At 36.7% G+C, this 24,714-nt stretch overlaps 1 protein-coding gene and 1 long non-coding RNA gene across 4 annotated transcripts in view; one reads left to right on the top strand and one right to left on the bottom strand.

The window, feature by feature from the left end:
* PRKAR2B (protein kinase cAMP-dependent type II regulatory subunit beta) overlaps positions 1 to 24,714 on the bottom strand; it is an 86,798-nt gene that overhangs the window by 5,553 nt on the left and 56,531 nt on the right. The window contains exons 4-8 of the mRNA XM_045565455.1: positions 22,937 to 23,020; positions 11,295 to 11,401; positions 7,716 to 7,869; positions 3,540 to 3,641; positions 1,182 to 1,256 (exon numbers count right to left, since the gene is read on the bottom strand). Coding sequence (XP_045421411.1) covers positions 1,182 to 1,256; positions 3,540 to 3,641; positions 7,716 to 7,869; positions 11,295 to 11,401; positions 22,937 to 23,020 — 522 coding nt within the window. The remainder of the gene's footprint in view (positions 1 to 1,181; positions 1,257 to 3,539; positions 3,642 to 7,715; positions 7,870 to 11,294; positions 11,402 to 22,936; positions 23,021 to 24,714) is intronic.
* On the top strand, positions 2,753 to 24,191 carry LOC123647725. 3 transcript variants are annotated; one of them, XR_006738319.1, is made up of 5 exons: positions 2,753 to 2,928; positions 6,017 to 6,141; positions 21,736 to 21,917; positions 22,178 to 22,231; positions 23,951 to 24,191. It is a non-coding gene; the product is annotated as an uncharacterized LOC123647725 (long non-coding RNA). The 3 variants fall into 3 exon arrangements; XR_006738320.1 differs by lacking the exon at positions 21,736 to 21,917; XR_006738321.1 differs by lacking the exons at positions 2,753 to 2,928; positions 6,017 to 6,141 and adding an exon at positions 9,661 to 9,749.

Raw genomic sequence — 24,714 nt, forward strand, 5'->3', positions numbered from 1 at the left:
CATGCTCTAGGTGTTTGTAAAACTGGTGAAATCTGAATAAAGTCTGTGGATTGTGCCAACATCAATTTCCTAGTTTTGATATTGCACAATAGCGATGCAAGATGCATTGAAAGCAACTGGGTGAAAAGTACATGGGACTTCCAGTACTATTTTTGCAACTTCCTGTGAATCTATAATTATTTCAAAATAAAACCTTAAAAAATCATTTAAAACATGCTCTATACTTTATTGTTTACCAATTTATATAGCAGAACCTTAGCCTTGTTTAACTTCACTTCTCAATCCCTGGCTGCTCTAATTATCTTTCTATCTATGGGAGGCAGTGGTTGAGAGATTTATTTGTTTATTTGCCTTCTAAAACAATTTCTTCCTCAGTCTCACAGGCCTTCAATCTTGTTTCACATATAAAGGAAGAGACAATATTTCAGATAAAGAGCCCAATAAAGTATAATGCTGTGATACAAAAATTACATGATCTATTAAATATCCATTTAAATCATTTGCTCAATGCTTCAAAAATGTAACTAGGAAACAGGGTACTGTCATCTGCGTGCTTTACCTGTGAACTCCAACTGTCTTCACAAATTCCACTTTCTGGCAGACCTCATTCTGTGGTTTGTAACATTATTGGTTCCAATGGGGATCTCAGAAAAGCATTAAAAGTTAAGTAACATGTTGGCCTACATTTAGTGCCTGGAAACCAATATAGTTTATGGTGCAGTGTGTTCCCTTCTTGGTGAATTTTATCAGGGAGCAGCCTTAGGAACCAGCCATCATGAACTGATCATTCTAAACTATAATATCTTCCAACGTAATCTTCCAGGTCCTCATTAATCTCATGGAACACTCATTTGGTTTTTCCTTTTATAAGTGACATGTTACTCATTATATAGATGTGAATTTCATGTCACATTCAAATATAAAATTATGTAGAAAACTATTGAATGGCTTAATACATATTCATTAAGAGGTAATTATATAAACAAAAATATTCAAATAGCTTAATGGCTACAGATTAAACCATTTTAACAGGTCATTTGCTAGAAGTAATATTCATTTAATCCATCACTGTATACTATTTATAGAAACCTATGAAAAGTTTAGCAAGATTTATACTGTATAAAAAAAAAAAACCTTTTGGAATATAACCCTAAACTGTATTACATTTAAAAATGTTATACCTGAGCAATGATTTGTTCTCCATCATTGTATACTTTGGTGCCTATCACATCTACTACTTTCAGGCGTTCAGAAACCTACAAAGAAAAAAAAAGAATATTAAATAGAAGCCAATTCATTGCATAATCTTATCTACTTTAGAGGTTAAAACCTGGTTTCCTATAGGCCAAATAAAACAAGCAGTGTGTAGACTGTATGTGTTTGTTATACTAATTAACTTTTAGCACTTTAAAATAAATTTTTTATAAAAATTTGAATTTCCAGCTTCTCTTGAAAAATCAGAAGACTCACCAACACTCAGCCCATATTTCCACATGACAACAATAAAAGTATGGTGAAATAACAGCTGTTTCTTTAGATGGAATACATGTTCTCCAATGCCAAAACCCCTCCCTAACTTGGTTTTCTTCTTTGTGTCAATAGGCTAGCTCTAAAGGCATTGGATTTCCAACCCCTGACCTATTTTTAATTAAAGAGATATGCTGCTGGAGAAGATCAGCTGCTTAACATGCGTTCTGTAATGTGGCCAAAATTTCTACCAGGCATAAACTGACAATCCCAGCAGAGGCACTGGAAAGGAGAAGCACTATGCCATTTTGACAGCTGCTGTTTCCTAAGACATTGTGGGTACATATATATGCCCCTCTCTACTCTCAAAATGGTCTAAATATGAGACTAAAATATCTAGAAAAATATTGAATTTAACAATGAAGTATGGGAAGCGAAGTTGAATTTTTAGGGTAACAACAACCTACTCTCTCTCACAGGTCTCTACCTTCAAAGATAAAAACATAACAGCTAGTCTCATTGAGCAGACATCTGGGCTAAGAACTGAAGGAGCAGAGGGAAGGAGCCACGGGACCATGTAGGAGGACACTCCAGACAGATGGCAAGTACAAAGGCCTGCAACAGGTGTGGGCCAGGTGTGTTTGAGGAACAGCAAGAGGCTAGCATGTCTACAGTGGGATGATACGCATGGAGCAAGAGGAAGTGGGGCCAGAGGTACCTGGGCAGGCATGGGACAGACTGTGCAGGCCTCAAAAGCTGTGAGAGGAGGCTCCTACACAGAGGAGTGCCAAGATCTGGGTTTTAAAAGTATTATTCTGCTGGCTACAATAAACCAGGCAAGAGGTAAAGAAGGCTCAGACAGAAGGTGATGGTGGTGAAATTGGTGGGAAATGACCAGATGCTAAATATATCCCAAAGATAGGGCAGGTAGGATTACTAACAGATTGGAGGTGGGTGGGGAAAACAGATGAGTCAGTGCTAACTCCAAGGTTTCTGGCCCAAGACGCTGGAAAGATGGTGTTGTCATCTACTAAGATGGGGAAGAGAGAAAGGGAGGAGATTTGGGATATGTTAGGTTTGAGATGTCTATTAGACATCCAAGAAAGGACCTTAAATTTGCAGTTGGATAAATGAGTCCGGCATTCAAGGGAGGGGTCTTGTCCAGTGATGTCAATTTTAGGAGGCATCAGCATTTAGACAGTACAGTCCCCGACTTACACAATGGTTTGACTTATGATTTTTTGACCTTACAATGTTGCAAAAGCAATACACATTCAGCAGAAACCATACTTCAAATTTTTATCTTTTCCAGCTAGTGACAAGCAGTACGATACTCTTCAGCAATGCCAGGCAGCGGCAGCGAGCCATGGTGCCCAGTCAGCCATGCACTCATGAGAGTAAACAACAGATACTCTACAGTGTTCTGTGTTGCCAGATGATTTTGCCCAGCTATAGGCTAAAGTAAGTGTTCTGAGCATGTTTCGGGTAGGCTAGGCTAAGCTAGGATGTTCAGTAAGTTAGGTGTATTAAATGTATTTCAATTTAGGATTATTTTCAACTTACAATGGGTTTATTGAGACATGGCCCCATCATAAGTCGAGGAGCATCTATATTTAAAGCCATGGGATTTGACATTTTCACCAAGTAAATATGTGTAGCATGAAAAGAGAAGAGGCCAAAGATGGAGGCGTAGAATGCCAATTTAAAGAGGAAACGGGAAGAGGAATAATTCAACAGCAAAAATGACGGAGAGGGACAGGTCAGCGAGGTCATTTCCTGTAAAGGTGCAACTGGTGGCTCTTGTTTACATTTATTGTTTTCATAGATAAATGAAAGCATAAAGACCACATATAAATTTTCTATAGATGCTGAGTAGGAGTATATTACTTTTAAACAACAAAACAAATACAGTCAAAGGTACTGAAACACTGAGCTATAAAATCGAACACTACCATTTGATCTTTTCAAATAAAAATACAGATTTTTTTTTATTCAAAGAAACTCTTCTATACAACCACATATTCCAGCAAAACAGAAGCCTTTAAAGCAAAAGAAAATAAAAGCATACTTACCTCCAAAGATTTAAGGAATGGCAGTGACTCAATAAAGCTTTCATACATTTTTCTCTTTTTGGCATTATTTTTTACAATTATTCTCCTGAAGGTTACCCTGTCCTAAAGGCAGAATATCAAATACAAAGACAGTTAAGAGGTAGATTTTAGGAGGAAAGGGGGAAAAGGGTCTGAACAAATAGTTTTATTTTATTCCCTATAAGAAACAAACAATAATTGAAGATTTTAAAATAAAAGATTAGTACCATTATACTTTTAATGCAACTCATTTCATATTCTTATGTCTTCAAGCACAAAATATAATATAGAATCATATAAAATATTTTCTTTTTTTAAAAGGAAAATCAGTTTTACTTTTATTAATATTTGTAATGGAAGTCTGACTAACATGTTGGGCTATACCCACAAGGAGGCACTGTCGTACCATTCTAAAAAATGCATCCTAGCGCTGTGTTCCTTTACTGTGGATGGCAGCCCTGGTGGGGTGAAAATCAATTAGGCAGGACGTAACTATTTTTATAAAAAATAAAGTAAAATGAAATCTCAGAGTACATTCCTCCTAGTAAAGTATTGTTTTGTTAAATATTTCAGTCATACACAAACAAATGCATCCCAAATGTTGTGATGTTACTAATGTGTTTCTTAATCTAGGTTGAAGTAAAAAACATGGAAAACACTATTAGAAAAATGTTTTAAATCATAAAGCAATTACAATGTGAGAGATCTTGAAAAGTTATATACTTTAGGTTCTTTTTCATATCCATCATATGTCAGAATTTTCTTTTTAAATGTGAAGGCACAGAGAAACTACTTTCTTCTCGAATAGGGTCTAATTCCAGTGATTACCATGTTCACAGTCTAATAAGTTCCTATTTATGTTTATATTATATAACCTCAAAATTATAGAACTCAATTAAGGAACTGGGAAAAGTTTTAAGGATAACAAGCTCAAAAAACAATTATCCTAAAAATTTCATTTTGAAAAATTTCTCATAAAACATTATTTTAATTCTTAAATAAAAGTCCCCATAATTATATCAGTTTGACATTCATTGGTAAATAATTACATCATTTTAATAAAATAAAAATCAGGACACATTATTTAATAAATTACTATGCCAACATATTAAGGCTAAATTTAAATGAACAAGTACAATGGAGAAAAATGCCAGTGTAGATGTAAGCCTCTAGGTGTGATGGAATGAAAGTTTGTGTCCCCCACCCAATTCGTATGTTGAAGCCCTAACCCCCCAACACGATGGTATTAGGTGGTGAGGCGTTTGGGAGCTGATTAGGTCATGAGGGTAGAGCCTCATGAATGGTATCAGTGCCCAGTATAAAAGGGATCCCAGGGAGCTCCCCGTCCCCTTCCACCATGTGAGAGCACAGATAGAAGATGCCATCTGTGAAACAGGAAGCAGGCCCTCACCAGACACCGAATCTTTTGTCAGTGCCTTGTCTTGGACTTCTCAGCCTCCAGAACTGTGAGAAATATATGTTTGTTGTTTAAACCCCCATTCTATAGTAGTTTGTTATAGCAGCCCAAAAGGACTAAGACACTAGAAAATTAAACATCCTGTTCCCTAATTTACTTTGTTATAATTTTGATATTGGCTGTAATTTGAACTTGTACTCTTATTAATTTATTAAAAAGAGAAAATGTTACAAGATAATTCACACAAATATTGAAATCAATTCCAATTTCCATCATTTCTGGCTTTGCATCAGAATTATTTAAAAAGATTTCTGAGATCCCAGACATTAATGACTGAAAGTCTTCGTATACAGGGCTCTAACAATCTATATTTCATAAAAGCTTCCCATAACCTGATTATATACCTGATAAGATGGTTTATGAACAGAGTTTACTGCAAAACAAAGACACACAATCATTTAGCAATTTAGAAATGAATCATAATGAATTCTATCTCTCAGAAAGAATTTTCTATTAGTGCCCCAACTCTTCACACCCACTGTGACATATAAAGTCCAGAATTCTAAATGCTTTCATCCTGAAGTCATTTCAATAATCAGCTCTCTGCATTATCAGAATGGCCATGTAGATCCAGTTAATCCCCTAAGGCTATCAGTGACCAAGTATCATTAACTTTTCCCTTGGGATTTGCTTATCTTTACTGAATGAACTTATATGGCCGAGTCCCAGTCTGTTGACCTCAAAATTAAAATTACTTTTCTACTTGTCTTTCCTGAGAAGGGGTTAGGTAGACTTAAAAACCAGGTTTGAAATATTAAGTAATTATGTTAATTATGACAATTTTTTTAAAAAGCTATTGCACTTACATGTACCCCAAAGTGATTATCACAAACTGCCCACTTTTATAATGTTTAATAACATGGATAGACTACTATAATAAAAATCTCTGAAAATGATTAATCCTTCTTGGGAGCTTAAATGTTACACACACTGGGAAATTCTGGGCCTAATTATATTAATACTTAATTATGGTTTCTACCAGGGCTGAAAACTATATGGTATTCAAGGAGGACAACCTGCAAAATATTTAATCTTATTCTGAGGATGTGCAAGAAGGAAGCTTCTTTGCTGTGTGACAATCTGACCCTGGCTGGCAACCCCATCGGGGTGAGTAAATTTTAAAATTATACCTTCCTTAATAAAATACGTTATGGTAGACTCTAGATTCATCCCACCACTTTGATGACAGGCAAACACTTCCTGTGGACCAAGGTCTGCATTGGTTTGGAGTTTTTTTCTTTGCTAGCTTTGGGTATTCAAATCTTTGATAATCCTTAAAACACTTCAGATGAGTTTCCTTCCACCTGAAACAATGCCAATTTTTATTCTAATACTTAAAAAAGTGACTCATCACATTTTTAATAAGTATACAGTTATGCCTGGTCCTAATAAAAAAATGTAAAATGTCTTGTTTCTCTGATCAAGAGATATTTTTATCAGCTGAATCCACTTCAGAGTCAAATGCTGAATTGTGACTAAATAACATGTGACTTATGTAATGCTATATACAGTAGTCCTTGGAAATAAGACTGTTAACCAACTTAATATTTATTTCAACCTCTTTTCCTTCCACAAAAGGATTTGAGAGAAATAACCTAATAAATGCACATCAAAACTATAGGGACGGTTGTTTTCAACAATTTAAAAAGAAAATATATCTATTGTAAACATTCCCCTAAATGGGTACCGCTTAAAGAGCGGTCTCACACCAAGCAGCACTGGCATCTCCTGGGAGCCGAGGAGAAATGCAGAATCACAAGCCTCACACCCCAGACCCACCAAATCAAACTCTGCATCTCCCAGAGTCACCATTAGTAGTGCTGAATAACTGCATCCTATCATATGTGAAAACAATCTCCCCCCACCCCTGTCCCCTTGCCCAAATACATCTTCAAATCAGCTAAGTCTTGTAGAAACACCACCACTAAGAAACGTATTTAAAAGTAATAGCGTGCAGGTCACACAGCTGGAGATTCTGATTGAATCTGTCTGCAGGGGGCCTAGCCAAGAGGATTTTGTTAATACCCCAGGTAATTCTGATGTGCAGCTCCATGAGAAGTACCAGCACCAAGCATTTTTTCTCTACACAGCTGCTTTTAAATGCAAAGTTGTTACCAATCAATTTATACCACCAAGGGAATCAGTTTATATTGGCTTCTCAAACTCTAGCATGCATCAGAATCACCTGGAAGGCTTGCTCAAACACAGATTGCTGGGCCCCATCTCCAGCATTTGTGATTTAGCAGGTCAGAATCGGTAGGTGGGGCCCAGAGTTGGTGTTTCTAACGAGTTGCCAGGTGATATGGCTGCTACTGTGGACCACACTTCGGAACCACCAATTTATCAGATTATAATACTTACCTCAGAAAGCTATCTGAGAAAAAGCCCTGAAGGCTTTGTTTGTGTGGGTGGTTACTTTTAAAAGTGGGTAAAACAGGAACATTTTAAACCTGAGTGTCCTTCCCAGGGCCAGCAGGTCCTGAGCCCATGACTCGACTGGAGGAGTGAGGGAAGGACACAGAGATCTGACTTAGCATGCTCTTCCTGCCCTACAGTTCAGCATAATAAATTCCCCAGTGACTGATGATCCCTATTAGAATTAAAATACTGTATCTACCTGGCTACTGTCATAACAATTGTTAGAAACGACAACATTCAGGTCAAATAAATATTTCACTCACCAAACCCCACAGAGCACCAGGAGAGGTAGCAGTGATTGTAGCTGCTCTGGGTGTATTGTACATTAAGGCCAGTTCGCCGAAACTCCCACGATTATCATAGTTACCAACACATCTTCCAACACCATCACATTTGACATAAATATCAAATGTTCCTCTGTTGGGCATATGTAAATTAGAGGTAAAAGTAATTCAAGTAAAATCTTATTAAAATGAATCATTATTTCAGAAAAGAGCCCTGTGCAATAAAACCTGATTTCTAGCCTATCTATTCCCTCTGATGACAAGTAATAAAAGGGCATCAATATGTGCCAATCTGTTCCAGACCATGTGCCTCATAGGAAAATGGGACTAAACAATAAAAACTTAAGATAAAATAAATGATAAAAATATAACTAAGAATACAACCAAATAGTATATGCATAAAAAATCATCTGAAAAAATATGTATCAAACCACTGACTATAGTTATTAATGTATTATAGTTTTTAATTATATATATTATGTATAGTTTTTAATATAATTCACGAATAAAATGACTATTTCAAGGATATCTTCTAGAATTTGTTCCAATGGATAATTATTTTTCAAGTACAAGTTGAGTATTGCTTATATTCAAAATGCTTGGGACTAGAAATGTTTCAAATTGTGGATTTTGGGGGGTCGAGGAATATTTGCATATATGTGATGAAATATCTTGAGGATGGAACCCAAATATTAACATAAAATTCATTTTATGTTCATTTTATAATAAAATTCATTTATGTTTCACGTATACTTTATACACATAGTCTGAAGATAATTTTATATAACATTTTTAATAATTTTGTGCTGAAACAAAGTTTGCACACATTGAACCATTAGAAAGCAAAGGTGTCATTATCTCAGCCACTCATGTGGACGGTCTGGTTGTTTGGCATCCCATCATTTCTGACTCTGAATTTATTATATATGCTACCGATAAGCAATCATTTTCTTATGCTTATTCACATATAAGTAACCTAACAGTAAAAAAATATGACATGCCATTAATACAGCTGAAAAAATAATATAATGTGTGGCCGGATGCGGTGGCTCACGCCTGTAATGCTAGCACTCTGGGAGGCGGAGGCGGGAGGACTGCCCAGCCTGAGCAAGAGCAAGACTCCATCTCTGCTAAAAATAGAAAAATTAGCTGGGCATCGTGGCACATGCCTATAGTCCCAGCTACTAGGGAGACTGAGGCAGCAGGATCACTTGAGCCCAAGAGTTTAAGGTTACAGTGAGCTATGATGACCCCACCATACTCTACCCAGGGCAACTAAGCAAGACTATCTCAAAAAAATTTAGGGGTTCAGGGTAACTAGGCACAGTAGTATCATCAGAATACCTGTATCAGCTTTAAACGGCAACAACAAACAATGGCAGGCTTTCAGTCTCCAGCTATGAGGCTGTGTTTTGATTAGAAGATTACTGTACGCTGTACAGTAACCCCCTTAGGGATGCTGAATAAACTGCGTTGTGTGCCTGTGTTTTGACTGCCATCCATCACAAGGTCAAGTGTGGAATTTTCCACTTGTGGTGTCACACTGGCACTCAAAAAGTTTTGGGTTTTGGAGCACTTTGGATTTTCAGAGTAGGGATGGTGTATAGAGTAAATTCTTCTATTTATACTATTTATACTTATCCACTGGAAATGTTTTCTACACTTACTCTTCGAATAGGGTAAAACATAACACAACAAAATGTGCTGATGAGAAGTAATAGGAGCTACCCGTCCCGCTGAAATCACAGCAGTCTGAAGTCTGTTAAAGTGCCGTGTGCTGCTTTTCATCAGGTTTCTTCCCTGATGATGCGAGGCCTCAGCTGGTGCAGAGCCATGGAAAGGGCATGAACAGGGCCAGGTGACCTGGCTCTGGGGCTGGCTCTATGTTGATCATTTGGGTGATCTTAACCATGTCCCATCACATCTACGGGCCTCAGTGTTTTCTTTCACCTGTCAAGTGGATGATGAGGATATAACTGAAAATGGAATGTACTACATACATACAAATGGAAGGTAATTCTTATAGTCAAAAATACCCACTAAAAGATTATTAATACTGTATTATATTGGGGCTTCTCATATACCCCTACAATTAAACACAAACAGTTGAACTTCTGATGTATTTCATAGATGAAAACTGTTAATGATACCAAAAGCATGACTTTGATTTATATATGGGATAACTGGGTTTTTTTTCTATTTTAAAATCCTGGCTAGTACCTCAGTAATAGGTCACCGAGCACTAGGAATGAGGGAATAGAGGTATCAGTGAAAACCCTTGACTTAAGAGCATGCATGACTGATACATGAAAGGTACCACCCACAGAGCCAAGATCAAGAAAGGAGGCTTAAGGAAACAGAAGAGGTAATTTTCAGCAAGGCCTCTGAGTTGAACACAGCTCTATCCAGATAGCAAATGTAATCCAACAAATCAGGCTGGGAGGTGACCTGCGTTCCACACAAAATGCGAGGGGTTAGGGATACCAGTTGCCTTATGAGCACTCCATCATCATTTTATAAAAGTGAAGAAATAGAGACTCAGTTCAGACTGCACCCCTATTATATTTCAGGACTCATCTATTTACCATATAAGGCACATTGTTCTTTGATGAGGTAAAGCACAACTTAAATTTTCTGAAAATAGATTTTCAATATAAACACATGCCTTCTCGTTTAAATAAAATAATTTCTCTATGAAGTTTTCTGAAGACAAACATAATGATGCACAAACAACTTCTGGAAAGACAGACAAGCTACTCACTATACTGACTGAATGATGCTGAAGCAACAAGATGACTTACTTTTCACATTATGCCTCTCTAAAATATTTGAAATTTTTTTTTATTTCTATTTTTGATTTAGAGACAGGGTCTCACTCTGTCACCCAGGCTGGACTCAAGCAAACCTCTCACCTCAACCTTTGGAAGTAGCTGGGACTACAGGTGCATGCTACCACACCAGGCTAATTTATAAATTTTTTTTTAAGACAGGCTCTCTCTTGTTACCCAGGCTGGTCTTGAACACCAGGCCTTAAGTGATCCTCCAGCCTCAGCCTCCCAAAGTGCTGGGATTCCAGGTGGTGAGCCACTGAGCCTGGCCTATTTGAAATTTTTAAACCATTAGCATGTTTTGCTTTTATAGTTAATAAAAAAGAACCTTTAAAAAAAACACAGATTGAGTTATACTGTTAATTAACATCTTAGATGCTGCATTATACTTCTATTCTCACTGTAATAGGCATCTATTACATGCTAATACTATTACATACTATCTCTCAAATACAATTTAGCAAATGAGGATGCTCACATTAAATGACTGAGATTTATAAATTATACTAACCAAAAGTCATCAGTTGCTCTGTAAACTATGCCTCTATTCACGATCTACTATGGTTTCACTGTATGTATTCACAACAGGTTTACAGTGCCTATTATGCAGTAATAACAGTAAAGAGACAATAGCAACTATCATATATTAACTTGTCAGTTGCCATAATAACCATTGAGATTTTATACAAAAGGTTCTTTAAATTTCAGTATAAGGCTGGGCAAAACTTACCTGTCAATTACATAAAAGTTGTCACCATCATCACCTTGATCAATTACGTGTTCCCCATCTTTGACCAATTTTTCAAACATGGCATCTAATACTTGAGACATCTGCTCCTATTTTTTAAAAAAGATAAGATATAATCTTTATGTTTATCTAGAACATGTTTTCTTAAGTAACCATAATTACCCTTTATATTTCTGTGAACAAGCTCAAGGAAATGGAAGTATCATCACTGCCATTAAGTCTTATCAGAAAAACACATAGTATTAAAAAAAAGAAAGAAAAATACATAGTACAATCTATCTTACCATGTACAAGCAAGATGATTACATATTTACTCATATTCAGTATCTGAATGAAAGTAATTATAATTAGTCTCAGAATATTTATAACTATCACCACTTTAAAAAGAAAAATTAGCCACCATATACCTTGTGAAATGACCAAGTTAGTAAAAAACACTGTTTCAAATTTCTTTTCAAGATACCTGTTTTTAAAACTTCCCTATTATTAGTCATCACTAGGATTTATGTACAAATCACCTAAATACTTAATCAATTTGGATGCTGACTCCAATCCTGCTTTTTGGTTTAGCTCCAAAACCAAAACAGAACAAAATAGAAAAGTAAAACCAAAAATGACTGTGGCAAATATTCTGTCACTATTCTTTGTCATTAAGATTCTCTTCAAAAATCAACCATATTTTCATATGTTTGTTGACCATTTGTCTGTCTTCTTTTGAAAAACTTCTCTTCATGTCATTTGCACGCTTTCTGATGGGTTTGTTTGGTTTTTTCTTGCTGATTTGTTTGAGTTCTTTGTAGATTCTGGATTATCAGTCCTTTGTCAGATGTTTCATTTGCAACTATTTTCTCCCATTCTGTAGGTTGTCTGTTCACTCTGTTGATTATTTCCTTAGCTGTACAGAAGCTTTTTAATTTCATTAAGTCACATTTATTTTTTTTGTTGTTGCTATATTTGTCTTTGGGGTCTTAGTCATAAATTCTTTGCCTAGGCTGTATGTCTAGAAGAGTTTTTCCTACATTTTCTTCTAGAATTCCTATGGTTTCATGCCTTACACTTAAGTCTTTAATCCATCGTCAATTAATTTTTGTATATGGTGAGAGATAGGGATCCTGTTTCATTCTTCCGCATGTGGCTATCCAATTTTCCCAGCACCATCACTAATCATCAGGGAAATGCGAATTAAAACTAAATGAGGGCCGGGCGCGGTGGCTCACGCCTGTAATCCTAGCTCTGGGAGGCCGAGGCGGGTGGATTGCTCGAGGTCAGGAGTTCGAGACCAGCCTGAGCAAGAGTGAGACCCCGTCTCTACTAAAAAAAATAGAAAGAAATTATCTGGCCAACTAAAAATATATATACAAAAAATTAGCCGGGCATGGTGGCTCATGCCTGTAGTCCCAGCTACTCGGGAGGCTGAGGCAGTAGGATCGCTTAAGCCCAGGAGTCTGAGGTTGCTGTGAGCCAGGCTGATGCCACAGCACTCACTCTAGCCCAGGCAACAGAGCGAGACTCTGTGTCAAAAAAAAAAAAAAAAAAACTAAATGAGATACCATCAGAAGGGCCATTATTAAAAAATTAAAAAACAACAGATGCTAGCATGGATGCAGAGAGAAAGGAATGCTTATACACTCTTGGTGGGACTGCAAATTAGTATAACATCTATGGAAAACAATTGGGAGATTCCTCAAAGAAATAATTGTAGACCTACCATTTAATCCAGCAATCCCACTGCTGGGTATCTACCCAAAGAAAATGAAGTGATTTTATCAAAAAGACACCTGCGCGTGAGTGTTTATTACAGCACAATTCACAATTGCAAAGATGTGGAATCAACCTAAGGGCCCATCAATTCACAAATGGATAAAGAAAATGTGGTGTGTATATATACCATTGAGTACTACTCAGTCACAAAAAGGAATGAAATGATGTCATTTACAGCAACAGGAGGGAACTGGAGACCATTATCCTAAGTGAAGTTATCTCAAGAATGAAAAACCAAACACCGTATGTTCTCACTAATAAGAGGGAGCTAATAGATGGGTACACACAGGCATAAATTAACACAAAGGACATAAGAAACCAAGCGGGGAGGGTGGGTATGAGGTAAAAACTTACCTATCGGGTACAATGAACACTATTCTGGTGATGGGCACGCCAAAAGCCCTAACTTAAGCATTATACAAGATAGCCTCATAACAAAAACACTTGTAACCTCTTAATATTTTGAAATAAAAAAATTAAAATTAAAAAAAAAGAAGCAACCATTCACCTTACTAGTGCAGATTTGTCGGAAACATCAAAACTATTATTCAACTACTTAAACTACATAAAAGTTGAATCTGCTAATGTGTGGTTGAAAAGGCTCAAGGATAAACTTCAGCAAATGAGAATAAACTAGGAGGTGAAAGAAATCTTTCCTCAGAACAGATACAGGAACAATTCAAAGACCTTTGAATAAATAGAACAAATGGATATGGAGAAAAAGTGCAGTACAATAGTAACAGAAAATTTTAAAGCATTATTTGCTCTGCTACTTATTAGCTCTGAGCCCTTGGTCAAGACACTCCCTATGGGTATAAAAAGGATATAACACTAACTGCTCAGGCCAAAATCAATCATTATTATTATAAATAAATTCAGCAGCTGAGATAGATTCAAGGAGGAAAAAGAGATGCAAGGGGGAAACAGGTTGAAGAAACAAGATATTCTGGATTAAACGATAACAGATCACATGTGATTCTCTTCCTTTTGAGACTCCATTAGAATTTTATAGGGAATAGGAAGATAGGAATACACAACAGTATACAGCACAGGAAGGAGCAGCTGATGAATGAGACAGTTCCAGGGCAAAGGTAAGTTAAATGTGGCAGAGGGAGCAGAGCAGAGTGGCACAGATGAGCGTGGAGGGGCCGACATGCCCTGCAGGGCACCAGGAAGCTCCAGACTGGGAAATACCTGGTTCTCTCACGGTGAGACTGAGACACAAAGATTGAAAACAAATGGATTGATTTAAAGTCCTTAACAGGGATCAGTCTACCCCTTCCTTCAAAATCCCTCTACTCTGAACACAGGAGGCCGAGCAGACAAGTGTTGACCCCAACTCTTCCCAGGCAAAAGATCAGAAAGAAACTGAACAAATTAGAGAGAACTAGAGCAGATACTGTGAACACTGGTGCCCTAGGACAAAGGCCTTCACTTGCTGGGATTTAGGGGTTCCCCAATGTAGCAGCTGGCTCCCTGTCAGCTCAACCTACACAGTGCATTGGTTGACAGTCCTAGCCTACTTACTCAGAGCTCTCAATCAGCTTTTTATTGCTCCTCTGGTCACCTACAAGACTAAGATAAACAGCAAAACACCACATGAGATAGATATTTCAGGAACAGTAGAGAGCTTTAGAAAGTTCTACTTGTATACCTAGAGACATTCAAGATGATATTATATCTAGGAGACAAAAAATATATATATACAATGTTTAGAAAAAGAGCATTAGAGAAAAATGGGTAACTTGGAAATTAAAAAACAGGATTGCCAATTTTTTCCCTTTAAAATAGACTTTTTAAAAGCCGTTTTAGGTTCATAGAAAGATTGAACAGAAAGACATCCCACATATCCCCCGTCCCCACACATGCACAGCCTCCCCCACTGTCGACATCTCCCGTTCCTTACAGCTGATGAACCTTCGTGACATCACTATCACCCAAAGTCCGGAGTTTATATTAGGGTTTACTCTTGGTGTTGTAAATTATACAGGTTTGACAAATGTATAACGACACATATCCTCCATTACAAAACTTTTTTCTAGTAAATAAAAAAGTAAGACGATAAATTAAAACCAAAAACCTCAAAAAAGTCAATAAAAAGATAGGAGTTCCAGAGAAAGTAAAATAATAGAGAAAACAAAAAGGAGGAAATAAATATGAATTTTTCAGAACCAAAGGACACACGTTTTGAGACCATAAGTGCCTGGCACAAGTGATAACCAAAACCCCCCCACTAATATAACATAATGTATTTTTAGAATACCAAAGATAAAGAAAAGATCCGCAAAGTTTCCAGAAATGGGCAAGGGGGGGCTCTTAAAAATATAAAAAGATGCTCAACTTCTCTCAAAATGAAGAGAAATGCAAATTAAAACTGAAATGAGATACCACTTTTCACTGGTCAGATTCAAAAAGACACAAATGTTAGAATAACACACTGTGTTACAGACCGTGTGGGAAAGACACATTCTCATACAGACTTCTAAAGAGAAGGTAAAATGGAACAAATTCTACAAAAAGCAATCTGTCAAAATTTAATAACATTTCAAATATATAATACACCCTTCTACCTCACTATTTCTTTTCTAGTTATTCTAGAGATATTTGTGAAATGACATGTGCACCAGCATTTTTCATTGTATTATCATAATAGCAAAAGATTAGAAACAAAGTAATGTTTATCCGCGGGGTACTGGATAATAAGTTATGGTATATCCATACACCAAAAAACTCTGCAGCTGTAAAAAAGAAAAAAAAAAAAAACAACATGTAGGGATTTTCAGATATCTATCTTTCAAGGAGTCGCTGACAGCCAGAGAACACTCAGAGAAGGATAATCATGAAATCTGAAAACCTGCCACAGGGGGAACAGTTTAGGAACCAGGGCATTCTGGTGAGAATAAAGACCTACATGGGAACACATCAGCTACCTTTGTCACACCAACGAAGTCAGTGGTGCTAGAGGCCAGAACTGGGACTACTGGGTGGAAGTTTCATGGAGATTTTAACACAATGGAAAGACCTGCCTAAGAATGAGAGCTGTCTAGCAGTGACAAGAGAAGTCTTGCAAAGAGTTTTGCCTTTTCCAGAATGTTAAATAGTTGGAATCACAGTAAGTAGCCATTCCAGATTAGCTTCTTTCACTTAGTAATATGGATTTAAGGTTCTTCCATGTCTTTTCATCAAAAGATAGTTCATTTTGTTCTAGCACTGAATAATATTCCATTGCCTAGATGTACCACAGTTTATTTATCTATTCACCGAATAAATATGTTGGTTGCTTCCAAGTTTTGGCAATTTTTAATATAGCTACCATAAACATCTATCTGTCAATTTTTGTGTACACGTAAGTTTTTAACTGCTTTGGGTACATACCAAGGCAAGTGATTCCTGCAGCATATGGTAAGAATATGTTTGGTTTTGTATGTTTCATATTTCATTCCTTTTTCAGGCTGAATAATATTCCACTATATGAATATACCACAATCTCTTTCCTCATCTGTCAGTGGACACTTTTGGCTGTTGTGAATAGTGCTGCTATGAAGATTTGCATACAAGTATTTATTTGAACACCTGTTCTCAATTCTTTTGGTTGTATACATATCAGTGGAATTGCTAGGTCATGTAGTAACTCTATGTTTAACTTTCTGAGGAACCACCAAGCTATTTTCTGTAGCATCTGAACTATTTTACTTTCCCACTAGCAATAAATAAGCATTCTATAATAATTTCTCTACATCTTTGCAAACATTTGTTATTTTCCTTTTTTTAATTATAGCTATCCTAGTGGGGATAAAGTGGTATTTCATTGTGGTTTTGATTCGCATTTCCCTAATGACTAACCATGTTGAGAATCTTTTCATTTGCTTGCTGGTCATTTGTATATCTTATTTGGAGATCTATTTAAGTACTTTGCCCATTTTAAAAATAGGCTGTTGAGTTGTGTTATTTATATATTTTGCATATTAGATCCTTATCAGATATATGATTTGCAAATATTTTCCAATTCTGTAGATTTTTTTTACCTTTTTGATAATGTCCTTTGATGTATAAAAACATTACATTTTTATAAAGTCCAATTTGCATTTTTTTCCCTTGCTTGCTTTTGGTGTCTAAGAATTCTCTGCTAAAGCTAAAGCCATGAAGACTTACCCCTGTGTTTTCTTCTAAGAGTTTTATAGTTTAAGCTCTTGTATTTTAGGTTTTTGATCTCTTTTGAGTTAATTTTTGCATATGGTATGAAGCAGGAATCCAACTTTGTTCTTCTGTGTGCAGATATCCAGTTCATTCAGCATCATCTGTTGAAGAGACTATTCTTTTTCCATTGAACGCCCTTGGCACGCTTGTTAAAAAATCAGTTGCCTCTAAGTGTATTGATTTTATTTCTGGACTCTCAATTCCAGTCCATTGTTCTATATATCCATCCTTATGCCAGTACCACATTGTTTTGATTACTGTAGCTTTGCAGTAAGTTTTAAAATTGAGAAGTTTGAGTCTTAGAACTTTGTTCTTCTTTATTATATTATTTTGGCTACTTAGAGTCCCCTTTGTTATGTATATAATTTTAACACAGTGGACAACAGCAAAACATTAATGTGTTTTTATGATTTAGCTTTATAATACATAAAAGCTACCAATTTAAACTTCTATAAATAAATCAATACTGGTAAAAATAATTTTAAAAAAGAATATAGAATCTATATAAATACTAGTATGTTGTTACAGTAAAAAAAGAACAGGGCAAAACACTGTGTAGATTTTGCTGCCACCAAGTTTTTAAAAAGAATATACTTGTATATGTGTTGCATAACCCTGGGAAAATATACACAATAGTGCTAAAAGAACTTGGCTCCTGAGAAACTGGGTTGCTGGGAGACAGAGGTGGAAAGGAGATTTCCTTTCACTGACTACTCTTGTTCTTTCTAAATTTTTGTACATTGTGTATATTGATTTAAATTTTTTAATTAACTAAAAAACAAACTCTACTTAAACACAATTTTGCATCTTCATGTGGGCTAAGAAAAACTTTTGGAAGAATGATGGGGATGGGTTTGAGGAAGAGGTTTGTATGCCCTCTGTGGGTCCCTGTGTGAGCTCTGGCACCTACGTGCGGAACAGCAGCCAGGACTGAAGAGGAAGCCAATGTGGCAATAAAACAGGGCTTTCCTGATGCGGTGCTAATTGGCCTCATGGGGACCATTTTACCCAAATGAGTTCATCAACCCAGGCAACATATGGTCACCTATCAAAATTCTGAAGGTTGATTAAATGGTTTCCTATTACTTTATTTTGCTTGCTATTTATATTTCAACTCTTTTAGGGCAGATGGAAGAGGAATATCAGCTTTATTGATTAGCTCTGACTCTAAATGTCAAATGGAGAAAAAGATGAAGTAAATTGCTATAGTAAATTTTTTGGTTATGTTGGAATTCACTGCATTTTAAAATATTATAAAGCTGAAGAATTCATACATGGATATATGAAAAAGTAATTCCTGACAAAATACAGAAAAATTATTTCTTTTAGAATTTCTTTGTGACAGGTGTCTGTTCCAGTCAATCAAAATGTAATTTCCCCATAATTATGCACAGAGTGAAAAGAACTTAGGAAATATTTAATATGCAGAGGCTTATCATGATGACTGACAACTACTGTAGGAAATCCACATCTAATTCTCCTACAGAATGCAAATTCGAGAGTGAGCTCAGTAATGGGCTCTGACTCACTTAAGAAATAACAATTTACTCTGCATTAATAAAAGGGCCTATCATATAGCATAAGAAAATTATTTCAGTTAGCCTCAAATTAGAAATATTTCAGAAGGAAAATGGCCTACTGAGTTGAGCATTAAAATATTCATGAAAAGAATATCTTCAAAGACATTAAGAATTACAAATGCTGTGTTCAACATATGAATACACAGCACTCCAAGGAAAAATGTTCTGAGGTCTAGGAAGTACAAGATTTTCAAGCTAAACAATGACTTCAGGAAATTCAAATGAGATAGTAGGTACAAAGCCAAAATCATTCTTCTTCCTAATTAGGAATTATTGTTTCCCCTTCCTCCTTCAAGTTTTCCCATTTCAGGAAAAGGTACCACTTTCACAGTCATTCCAGCTAGACTCTGGGAGTCACCCTAGACATTTTCCTTCAGGCCCCAGTTAAATCAACCACTAAGTACCAAGTACTGTTAATCCCGAATATTTTGTGAAACTATTCCTTTCTGTCCATCCCTTTTCCTCGTTCCCTACTTCAGGCCCATTTCTTTTCCCTGGATCACGGCACAGTTTCCTTACGGAGCTCCACTCCTCTGTTCTTGCCTACTTCCCTATGATTCCTCCCTCTTCAACTCTACCCTCTACAGTGCCACCAACATGACCTTAGACAAATGTGATTGTTACAGTCTCTGCTCAAAACTCTTCAGGGGTGCTGACTGCTTGCAGGGTGTGTCCGGTGCTACAGCGTGGCATTTGAGACACAGCACCCATATGTCAGCTCCCATCACTGGATGGCTTCTACTTCAGGCTCTTGTGATAACACTCTGTACTTTTTGTCAACTGGCAATTTCCTCCCCACTTTCTGAGGCACAGCTCACTGGCACCTCCAACTTGCTGAATCTTCAGGGTGGGCTAAGAGACACTCAGCCTCTAACAACGCCCTGACCATATTACAGCATTTATCATGTTCTACCAAAATGCTTATGCTTATAAAATGTGTTTATATCCCTCATCAAATTATAAGTTCCAGTAGGACAAGAATCATATCTAAATATCTTTGTGGCCTCTAACACCTTATACAAGCCTTGAAACACAGTAAGTAACCAAGAAATTAAACTGAAAGGAGCTGTATGATAAACAGATTAAATGAGCTGAATAAGTAATTCAATCAAAATACATTTGGGTTATTGTAAATAATGTATATCATAAAAAACTAGAAGGCTGCTTAAAATGAGCTTAACCTAAAACATTCAATGTGCTGTTTAGAGCTAAATGTCTTATTCCAGGTGGTCATTTGTTCAGAAAAATAAATTTTTACTTATTTATATCCTATATCATCTCTAAAAGGATTTGAGATAGTAGGGGAAGAAATCAAAATAGCCTAAACTCAAATTAAAAAAAAAAAAAAAGATCTTTTAGAAACAACTATGTTATTACCACATTTGCTTCTTCCTTATAAAACATTCAATAAAGATAATTCATGAACTGGGTTTTTCTTTCTTCCCTCCATGAGCTGGCTTTTAAAATATATATTGAAGGCCAGGTGTGGTGGCTACACCTATAATCCCAGCACTTTGGGAGGTTGAGGTGGGAGGACTGCTTGAGCCCAGGAGTTCAAGATCAGCCCAGGCAACAAAGTGAGATCCCATCTCTACCCAAAAAAAAAATTAGCTGGGCACAGTGGCACATGCCTGTAGTCCCAGCTACTCAGGAGCCTGATGTAGGAGGATCACTTGAGCCCAGGAGTTCGAGGATGCAGTGAGCCATGATTACACCACTGCACTGTAGCCTAGGCAATAGAGCAAGACCCTGTCTCAAAAAAAAAAAAAAGATAAATAAAATATATGTAGAAAGACCTTCAGCAAAGCAGTGAAATAAGTCTAAAAACTTCCTTCCTATGTTTACAAAATAATCACTTTAATTAAGCAAAGACGCTCCTTGCCAGACTATCCTAGCAAAAGTTTTTTAAAAATAATTTTAAATGCAACCAAAATTTCATAATGCTTTAAAGGAGTTAAAGTTGAAATGGCAAGGAAGATCAATTTAATTTAGAGAATAGAATAGAATAGGCAGCATAACAGCAACAAATAAGTAGCAACTATTTCATTCATGCTTGTTTATCACTTAATGTATAGACACCAAAATATCACTGCTTAGTCACTGTTGAGCATTAAAATACTGGTCCATTGAATAGGAGAGTATACAAACAAAATAATGTAAGACAGTAACAAAATACTAAACTTGAGCATTTTCACATCTAGCTCTAGTCTTTGATATTTAAAGTATATTGGAGGCTAAGAGCATCAACATTACCTGGGAGCTTGTGAAAAATGCAGTCTTTCAAGCTCCATTCCAGACCTACTCAATCCAAATCTGCATTTTAATAAGATCCCTTGATGATATTTAAGTGTATTAAAGCTTGAAAAGCACTGTTTTTGGTGACCTCCAAAATTCTCCCACATAAAATTCTAGTCAAAAAACAGAGAATCCTTGATTGAAGCCTATACCTCTAAGTATAAAACTAAGGATGAATCTTACTGCTGTCTTCTGTGTGCATTTGGAGCAAAAGAGTTAAATACTAAATTGGTCCCTATTTTAGAGAACATCTTATCCACAGGCTGCCTTCAGGACCAACTCAGATTGTTGAACCAGGTCTTTGCTTCCTCTAGAATGGTACTCAGTCAATGTGGACTGAATGAACTGAGTGAATAAACTTGGAGAGACAAAGACATATATATCAGGCCACTCTGAATAGCTGAATTCACACCATGAGAGTGTAACTATGTTCAAAGATTTAGTGCAACTTTTAAGAAGACTTGAGTTAGATATTATTTAAATACTATCATTTTGTTATAAATAACAAATATATCCAAAAATATTATTTCAGATTAAATCTGTACACCTAAATAAACACAAAAGGATAACTCCAAGCATTCTTCTTTTAGTTCCATGCTTCCTTTTTGAGAGCCTAGTGCATGTAGAAAGCTTTGCATGGCATCTGCTACCTCAAGAGGATGTAAAGATGCAAAAGACACAGTTTCTGCCTCAAGAAAATGAATGAAGTGACTGATAGATCTTCAGTATGGTCAAGTTCAGGCCAGTCAGAGCCAGTAATCTGTCCTCAGAGGTAAACATACAAATTTGTAATGTATAAGCCTTAAACAAGATTTCTAAAGTCACAAAATGTAATTTGTGTTCCTGTAGGATATGATGTAAACATAAATGATATTACAATCAAAGGAGATTTTTAAAATATTTCACAGTGTAAATATGACCCTGTATAGCAGAGTTGGTATCATGCAGTATCTTAATCTTTATAAAAATGTCCTTTTTAAGGAGACTTCATCTTAGAAAGAGTGAGTCTTGACTTAATACTTTCTCCTCTAGGTCATCAATCTGAAAACTAGAAGATGCTGAGTTTGACCAAACAAAAAAGATGAGGTAAGTTGCAAAAGTTGACTCAGTTTTCACATTTGGAACATGGCACTAGGGGTTCTTTCCTAAATGATTATATAGCAATGAATAACCACCTGAGGTTACTGAGATGAAGGAAGCAGAACATTTAGGTCAGAGTGCAAAGCAAAATCTGAATAGCATGCTCACTCATATTGAGAGTGGGTATGATAGAAATACCAAAACCAAAGACTAGAGATTTCAAAATCTTTACAAAGAACAACCCCCCTACTTTAAAGCCAAGTAACATGTTACTCTTAATTTGTATAATACAGAGGTTATACACATTCAAGTAATTACTACACTGGCTGTGGAGTGAGACAATCCTCCACGGCCCTTGCATATCCCTGCATATTCCTGCTGGGAGTCGAAGAATGTAAGGTCCTAACCTCTCTTCACCTGGACCATGTCTCAGCGCTGTTTGTAGTGAATAACCCTGAGGGATGAGATAATGTCTTCCCCAGGACAAACGCCCCAGGCTTGTTACTTCTTGCTCCAACAGCACTGTATCTCCCAAACTCAATATTCCTCTACCGCAGCACGACACCCTGCATGTGCAGGCATCCACGATGGGGCCTTTGCCATTGCCCCAGAGTAATGTTAGCTTGTAAAAAGGGTAAAATTCAAGAATCCTGCACGGTTCTTGACACTAGCATTGAAAAAAATCATTTCTATTATTAAGATTTATCTTACCGGATCCAGGTTCTTAAACAGCAGGATGTCTTTGCAAGCCTCTTGCAATCTATTTCTTTGATCATCAGTTTTTGGATGTATAATCTAAAAGGACACCAGATTAAAAAACAAAAACAAAGACATTAGTCAGTACCATCTTACTCGAAGAGATAAAAATCTCCTAACAAAAATCAGTAGGGATGTTAGAAAGAACTGTTGGTGCTCAAGTTCACTTTAGGTTAATGCTGAGACTCACTTTCAGAAGACTAGTAACTATCAGCCCACTAAGTAAGGGAAAGTAATGCAGCTTGTCTCAGGGGAGTGGTACACATTCATCCATATACACTTGAATGTTTTCCAAAAGACCGTTCCCCCAGGTTAGCAAGTTCATTACGTACAGGTCTGTGACTGGCTGGAAAGACTCCACAGCTCTCAGCCAGTGGGGGCACATACAAAAGGACAACAGGTTACAACAGCTACATTGAAAATCTGGAGACTAAGATTAATAGTCTACCGAGTTTAATACTCTTTAAGATGTAGCTCTTTCCTTTGAAACTTGATAAACTGTCTAGAAGCAAGTAAATTCTTAAATGTATATTGCATTAGATATTAAATACATTTTTACACACATTGTAACTGCCCCCACAGTAAGTAATTTTCAGAAGAGAGCAAGCAATCATGTACTGCCGCTCCAAGAGAATGTGTGTTCAAGGGACAATGAATCCTAGGAGCACTCGTGCACTCATTTTAGAATGAACTCAAGGAAAACCGGCATACTGTAGTTCCACTAAACTTTTATTCCAAGAGGGTGACGACCGACAGAATCCCCTTGCCAAGTGTGGCTTTCCAACTCTCCAGAGTCCCTTTTGACTAGAGGAAGTCTTGGACCAAAAAGTCCATTCTTTTGTGAACACTGGTAGTTTGTCACTATAAAATGAGTTAGAGAGGCAAGGGATAGTCCTAAAAGCAGCAAACGTGGGGTTGGTTTCCTGGAGACCTATACACCACTTTTCCCATCCCAATGTTCACTCGCAGTGTCCACGGGAGCAGATGGGCAGCGCCCCACCTCTTCAGTCAGCCAACCCCATCACGGCAAGTGGAAGTGGCAGCAGTGGATGTACGATATGGCCGCAAATACAGCAAAACTCATAATGGAAAATTTAAACCAGCATTTCAAACCATATTGGATGGCTGAAAATTAATGAAAATCATAAGCCTGAGAAGAATTGAGGAAATTTACAGCATCAGTGTACTATTTATATGCCAACTATGTATATGTGCACTATTTATATATATTATTTATAGACTACATAAAAGACTATTAGCTAGTGAGAGAAGTCATTGCGTTTTCCCCATAAGGGTAAGGTGCATAAAAACCTTTGTTTACTATCTGATCAATATTCGTCTCAAACTAGATTCTAAGATGACACATGAACACAGAAAAAGTAGACCCTGGTGCCTGCTAACTCACTGTTATACTAGAAATCTTGAAAATTTAGATATTAGCTAAATCACACCAACCAAAAAATCACTTCTTCCTCTTCAGATGAGGAAGGCTAACACAATAAAACAAAACAAAAAAAAATCATTTCTCATTTCACAAAATCCATCTAGAGCTTCAAACTGAGGCAACCGTAAACACCTGCCTGCAGAGTAGCTCTGTTCTCAGAGAGATAAGGCTGGGGAGACATCAGCATCATGAGCCTCCTTTGTTCTTATTGCTAATTTAAGTCTTTCTCCCTGACCCAATCTCTAAGAAGCCTTCACACAGGAGCCCCGCTGTTTGCTCCTCTCTCTCT

Source organism: Lemur catta, chromosome 11 (assembly GCF_020740605.2).
Source record: "Lemur catta isolate mLemCat1 chromosome 11, mLemCat1.pri, whole genome shotgun sequence".
Classification (NCBI taxonomy): Eukaryota; Metazoa; Chordata; class Mammalia; order Primates; family Lemuridae; genus Lemur; species Lemur catta.